Source organism: Palaemon carinicauda, chromosome 31, assembly GCF_036898095.1.
Source record: "Palaemon carinicauda isolate YSFRI2023 chromosome 31, ASM3689809v2, whole genome shotgun sequence".
NCBI classification, from domain to species: domain Eukaryota; kingdom Metazoa; phylum Arthropoda; class Malacostraca; order Decapoda; family Palaemonidae; genus Palaemon; species Palaemon carinicauda.
Window position 1 is genome coordinate 81,467,713 of NC_090755.1, and position 7,500 is coordinate 81,475,212.

The 7,500-nt window shown below is 33.4% G+C and overlaps 1 protein-coding gene across 4 annotated transcripts in view; it reads left to right on the top strand.

The window, feature by feature from the left end:
- The window catches only part of spab (space blanket), a 151,807-nt gene that overhangs the window by 135,712 nt on the left and 8,595 nt on the right, over positions 1 to 7,500 (top strand). For all 4 annotated transcript variants that reach the window (XR_011040749.1, XM_068355507.1, XM_068355509.1 and 1 more), the window contains exons 5-6: positions 4,735 to 4,863; positions 7,470 to 7,500. The exon at positions 7,470 to 7,500 is cut by the window's right edge and continues 58 nt beyond it. Coding sequence is in view for 3 of the 4 variants with exons in the window: in XM_068355507.1 (XP_068211608.1) it covers positions 4,735 to 4,863; positions 7,470 to 7,500 (160 nt within the window). In the remaining variant the exon portion in view is untranslated. The remainder of the gene's footprint in view (positions 1 to 4,734; positions 4,864 to 7,469) is intronic.

Consider the following 7,500-nt stretch of genomic DNA (forward strand, 5'->3'; position numbering starts at 1 on the left):
AATGAATGGTTTTCAAGTCTTGTATTATTATCCCCTTTGATTATTGACTGTATTTTCAATTCATATCATTGTTCTGATTTCTCTAGTCTTGGGTAGTGCCATAGCCTCTGTATCATGGTCTTCCAATGTATTGGGTTAGAGATCTCTTGCTTGGGGGTACACTCAAGCACACTATTCTATCTATTTTTTTTTAAGTTTTTATAGTTTATATAGAAATTATTTGTTTTAATGTTATTACTGTTCTTGAAATTTTGTTTTCCTTGTTTCCTTTCCTCGCTGGGCTATTTTTCCTTGGGCCCCTGTGCTTATAGCATCTTGCTTTTCCAACTAGGGTTTTAGCTTAGCAAGTAATAATAATAATAATAATAATAATAATAATAATAATAATAATAATAATAATAAAAAGAAGAAAAAATAGAAAAACACTTTTGAAATAGTTACTTAACTGAAAGTTTTTAAATAGTGTTTCTATATGTCTCTATATAATTATTACCTATCCTAACCTATATTTCAAATTAATTGTGTATAATATCGAAGTATCCTTACATTAAAATAATGATTGAATAAGTGTTATTTTACCTTGCAGCACTGCATGCCAATTAATATTTATTTATAATTAATCAATTAGCCGCTAATCGTAAGCCTATAAAACCGAATATAATAGATGAATTATTCGTTTATATGTAATTATTAAACTTAATGCTTTGCTAGCTGTTTACGCCAGATTGGAGTTCAGTGAACAATTCAATTTTTATGAACATTTGCCCAAAAGAAGAACTGACGCAACGTAGTGTTTGATTTCGGCCGGAAGTGACGAAGAGGCGAAGGCGTGGAAAAAAAATTATTGACAGGATAATACCGAAGGTCAAGGGTTCTATTTTCATCCGGTGACGTCATCATCACGAGGAGAACCTCATCTTTGCTTCCGTGCCTTATCGAGAGAGAGAGAGAGAGAGAGAGAGAGAGAGTTTATTCTTGCTTCCATGAATTTATAGAAATCTGGAAATAGCCTTGAAATTGAGAGAGAGAGAGAGAGAGAGAGAGAGAGAGAGAGAGAGAGAATGTGTAGCTTGTAATTTACGTGAACACAAAGGAGAGAGAGAGAGAGAGAGAGAGAGAGAGAGAGAGAGAGAATGTGTAGCTTTCAATTGCACAAAGGAGAGAGAGAGAGAGAGAGAGAGAGAGAGAATGTGTAGCTTTCAATTGCACAAAAGAGAGGAGAGAGAGAGAGAGAGAGAGAGAGAGAATGTGTAGCTTTCAATTTACGTGAGCACAAAGGAGAGAGAGAGAGAGAGAGAGAGAGAGAGAGAATGTGTAGCTTTTAATTTACGTGAGCACAAAGGAGAGAGAGAGAGAGAGAGAGAGAGAGAGAGAGAGAGAATATGTAGCTTGTAATTTACGTGAGCACAAAGAGAGAGAGAGAGAGAGAGAGAGAGAGAGAGAGATAGAGAGAGAGAGAGAGAGAGAGAGAGGAGAATATGTAGCTTGTAATTTACGTGAGCACAAAGAGAGAGGGAGAGAGAGAGAGAGAGAGAGAGAGAGAATATGTAGCTTGTAATTTACGTGAGCACAAAGAGAGAGAGAGAGAGAGAGAGAGAGAGAGAGAATATGTAGCTTGTAATTTACGTGAGCACAAAGAGAGAGAGAGAGAGAGAGAGAGAGAGAGAGAGAGAGAATATGTAGCTTGTAATTTACGTGAGCACAAAGGAGAGAGAGAGAGAGAGAGAGAGAGAGAGAGAGAATATGTAGCTTGTAATTTACGTGAGCACAAAGGAGAGAGAGAGAGAGAGAGAGAGAGAGAGAGAGAGAATATGTAGCTTGTAATTTACGTGAGCACAAGAGAGAGAGAGAGAGAGAGAGAGAGAGAGAGAGAGAGATAATGTGTAGCTTGTAATTTACGTGAACACAAAGGAGAGAGAGAGAGAGAGAGAGAGAGAGAGAGAGAGAATGTGTAGCTTCTAATTTACGTGAGGATAAAGGAGAGAGAGAGAGAGAGAGAGAGAGAGAGAGAGAGAGAGAGAATATGTAGCTTGTAATTCACGTCAGCACAAAAGAGAGAGAGAGAGAGAGAGAGAGAGAGAGAGAGAGAGAGAGACCCACTCGTATAGAAACGTGCCACTAATCAATTAAGAGATTCAAATTTCGTCCGGGGAACTTTTTGAGATTTTTATCAAGCAATTAATTTGGGAAAACTAATCATATTCATTGACGACATTTTGTTTTTTATTGATTTAGAGAAGAGAGAAATAACCAGAAAGCGTAATAACATAACTGTTAGACCCATAATCTAATCATTCCAACCAAATACTTGAATTTCTCGCATTTTTTAAGTGAACCACAAGGAGATATTACGTTGCATACAGCTAATCTTTAATGTGTATTTTCTGCTTTGGTAATTCATATGAGATTGATGTTAAATACACAAATTGTAATGATAATAATTATAATAATAATAATAATAATAATAATAATGATAATAATAATAATTAATATAATAATTATTTTTAAGAATAGAAATTGTTATTATTAGGGATTTTATTATCAGTGATTTGAAGGATCCTAATTTTGAAGACTATATAACTTTTTTATTATTTATGATTTTCCAACGATCTTCTTTCCCACTTATTTCTCTGTCACACCCAATAAGAAATGAGCATCTTATATTTCTCATTTGATATTTATCTTATTACCAACTTATTTCTTTGTCACATCAAATAAGAAATAAGCATCATTTTACATTTATCATTTTCTAACAATCTTCTTTCCCACTTATTTCTGTCACACCCAATAAGAAATGAGCATCTTATATTTCTCATTTGATATTTATCTTATTCCCCACTTATTTCTCTGTCACACCCAATAAGAAATGAGCATCTTATATTTCTCATTTGATATTTATCTTATTCCTCACTTATTTCTTTGTCACACCCAATAAGTAATAAGCATCATTTCACATTTCTCATTTTCTAACGATCTTATTTCCCACTTATTTCTGTCACACCAATAAGAAATGAGCATCTTATATTTCTCATTTTCTATTTATCTTATTTCCCACTTATTTCTCTGTCACACCCAATAAGAAATAAGCATCATTTCACATTTCTCATTTTCTAACGATCTTATTTCCCCCTTATTTCTGTCACACCAATAAGAAATGAGCATCTTATATTTCTCGTTTGATATTTATCTTATTTCCCACTTATTTCTGTCACACCCAATAAGAAATGTACATCTTATATTTCTCATTTGCTGTTTATCTTATTCCTCACTTATTTCTTTGTCACACCCAGTAAGAAATAAGAATCATTTCACATTTCTCATTTTCTAACGATCTTATTTCCCACTTATTTCTCTGTCACACCTAATAATAAATGAGCATCTTATATTTCTCATTTGATATTATCTTATTTCCCACTTATTTCTTTTTCACATCTAATAAGAAATGTACATCTTCTTATATTTTTCATTTGCTATTTATCTTATTTCCCATTTATTTCTCTGCCACACCCAGTAAGAAATAAGCATCATTTTACATTTATTATTTTCTAACGATCTTATTTCCCACTTATTTCTTTATCACACCCAATAAGAAATAAGCATCATTTCATATTTCTAATTTTCTAACGATCTTATTTCACACTTATTTCTCTGCTACACCAAGTAAGAAATAAGTATCCTTTTACATTTATTATTTTCTAACAATCTTATTTCAGACTTATTTCTGTCACACCCAATAAGAAATAAGCATCATTTTACATTTATTATTTTCTAACGATCTTATTACACACTTATTTCTTTGTCACACCCAATAAGAAATGAGCATCTTATATTTCTCGTTTGCTATTTATCTTTTCCCACTTATCTCTCTGTCACATCTAATAAGAAATGTACATCTTATATTTCTCATTTGCTATTTATTTTATTTCACACTTATTTCTCTGTCACACCCATTAAGAAATGTACATCTTATATTTCTCATTTGCTATTTATCTTATTCCCCACTTATTTCTCTGCCACACCAAGTAAGAAATAAGCATCATTTTAATTTCTAACAATCTTATTTCCCACTTATTTCTCTACCACACCAAGTAAGAAATAAGCATCATTGCACATTTCTCATTTTCTAACGATCTTATTTCCCACTTATTTCTGTCACACCCAATAAGAAATGAGCATCTTATATTTCTCATTTGCTATTTATCTTATTTCCCTCTTATCTCTCTATCACATCTAATAAGAAATGTACATCTTATATTTCTCATTTGCTATTTATTTTATTTCACACTTATTTCTCTGTCACACCCATTAAGAAATGTACATCTTATATTTCTCATTTGCTATTTATCTTATTCCCCACTTATTTCTCTGCCACACCAAGTAAGAAATAAGCATCATTTTAATTTCTAACAATCTTATTTCCCACTTATTTCTCTACCACACCAAGTAAGAAATAAGCATCATTGCACATTTCTCATTTTCTAACGATCTTATTTCCCACTTATTTCTGTCACACCCAATAAGAAATGAGCATCTTATATTTCTCATTTGCTATTTATCTTATTTCCCTCTTATCTCTCTATCACATCTAATAAGAAATGTACATCTTATATTTCTCATTTGCTATTTATCTTATTTCCCACTTATTTCTTTGCCACACCAAGTAAGAAATAAGCATCCTCGTTTGCTAACTATCTTATCCCCCGCTTATCTATCGTTTATCTCTTACCCCCACAGCATCCGGGACCTGTATGCCATCATCCGCTCTGTCTGAAGGAGCTGATTGCCGAGGTGATTTCGAGTGTGGCGCTGGACTCATCTGCGACTTGGGATCCTGCGTTCGAGTCCAGGGGAAAAAACGTTACAGTAAGGAAAAATTCTGACGATTTTTTCTCTATTTATTATTTATTTGTTTGACAATTATCTGAATTGCTAGTTCATTAAGATTAAATGGTACGTTTGGTAAGTATTTTACCGAGTTTTTTTTCCATATCTCTTTATTGTACGTTTGCCTTGTCACTGGTACAATACAGAATATATATATATATATATATATATATATATATATATATATATATATATATATATATATATATATATATATATATATATATATATATATATATGTGTGTGTGTGTATGTATGTATATATATATATATACATATAAATATATATATATATATATATATATATATATATATATATATATATATATATATACATACATATATATATACACATATAATTTTTCAAAATTTCTTTACTGTAACGAATTTCAAATGGAAACAAATATATTCATCAATAAGAGTATTTTACATGTATTGATTTTTTGATAAGTTGTTCTAGTTAATTGAATGGATAAGTTGTCTTAATTACCAAATACATATATTACTTTTATAAATTGTAGGGTTCTAGTTAATTGCTGTAACCTTTTGGTAATATCAACTTTTAGGTTTTTCTAATGCAACGGAAACGAATGTCAAGATCAGAGGTCAGCCAGGATCTCTGGCTGAGAAATATGATCAAGCTCTCAATAGAAACCGGACAATAATTGCATATTATACGCCTCCGATACAGTGTCGTGCAAACGGCCTCCCCTAAATCCATTCGACCGGGAGCACACTAGCGACTCTGTGGCGCCACAAAGCCTCAGCAAGCGACTCTGTGGCGCCACAAAGCCACAGAAAGCGACTATGTGGCGCCACAAAGCCACAGCATCGTGTGGCGGGGATGTGGTCTCCCATAGGTTTCCATTGTTTTCAAAGCCACGCCACGCCTGTGGCGGGGATGAGCGACAGAGAGCCACAGTGGCTTGCCACAGTCGCTAGTTTGCAAAACTTGAAAACGATGGAAACCTAATGGAGACCACATCCCGCCACACGATGCTGTGGCTTTGTGGCGCCACAGAGTCGCTAGTGTGCTCTCGGCCTTCAACTATCCCTGTCTTGTTCTGTCAAGCGACTCATCCACACTATCCTCATTATAACTATCCCCTCTTCTAAAATAGTCGGACATTATGTTACAGTGCCATGTTTCTTGCCAGCGCCTCCTATCAGTTATTAATATCATTTAAATACTAAATATTTGCGATATTGAAGTTTCATACGACTGTTGATAAGATTAATTCTCCCCAATACTCATTTGACACAACCTGTGAACATTTTAGAAATTTATTTTGAAATTAATTCTCCTCAGTATTCAATTGACACAACCTGTAAGACTTTTAGAAATTTATTTTGAAATTAATTCTCCACAGTATTCAATTGACACAACCTGTAAGACTTAGAAATTTATTTTGAAATTAATTCTCTCAAGTGTCCAAGCTCCACCCAAGCTAGGACCAGGGAGGGCCAGGAAATAGCTGCTGATGGCTCAGCAGATAGACCTATAGGCTCCCACAAACCCCCCCCCCCATCCTTAGCTCACAAGGATGGTAAGGTTGCAGACACTAAATGAACTAACGAGTCTGAGCAGGACTCGAACCCCCGTCTGGCAATCACCAGGCAGAGACTTGGTCTTAATTTTCTATTTATTTTTGGCATATGAATTTTGATCCAAATTCCTAGGTTTAGTGAACTTTGGTATAATAAAAACTTAATTTTTTGTCTGTGTGTTTTTATGAATAAAATTGATTGTTTGAACCTAAGTTAATATTTGGGGGTGAATGTCTTTGTGTGTTTTTATGAATAAAATTGATTGTTTGAACCCAAGTTAATATTTGGAGGTGAATGTCTGTGTTTTTTATGAATAAAATTGATTGTTTGAACCTAAATTAATATTTGGGGGTGAATGTCTTTGTGTGTTTTTATGAATAAAATTGATTTTTTGAACCTAAATTAGTATTTGGGGGTGAATGTCTTTGTGTGTTTTTATGAATAAAATTGATTGTTTGAACCTAAGTTAATATTTGGAGGTGATTGTCTTTGTGTGTTTTTATGAATAGAATTGATTGTTTGAACTCAAGTTAATATTTGGGGACGATGGATATTGTAGTCGTAATCTTCTGTTTATTTAGAACATATAAATTCTTATCCAAATTCCTACCCTTTATTGACATTGGATCTAATAAAAACTAAACATTTGCAGTGAACTAGAAGGTAATCAAAACTGATCACTTGTATGCAGGGTTGCCATTCGTACGATAATTATCGTACATGTACGATTATTTTGGGTCCGGTCCAATATACGATACATACCTTGGGTATATACAATGTATGTGTGCGTGTTTGATTAAACAATTACACTAAAATACCTTGAAATAAGCTATATATGTTACTCCTTAATAATCATGTTGAAAGTGTGTACGATAATTTTGGTTTAAAAAACGATACTTTTAAGGTTCATGTATGATAATCCAGTGGAAATAATCTGGTAACCCTGTTTATGTCTCTCTAAGTTTTCCATGAATAGCATTATTTTCTTGACCCTTGCTTGCTTGACCCCCAAATTAATATTTGTTATTTTCCGGCAGACGAGGCCTGCAGTGTGAGTTCGGAGTGTGA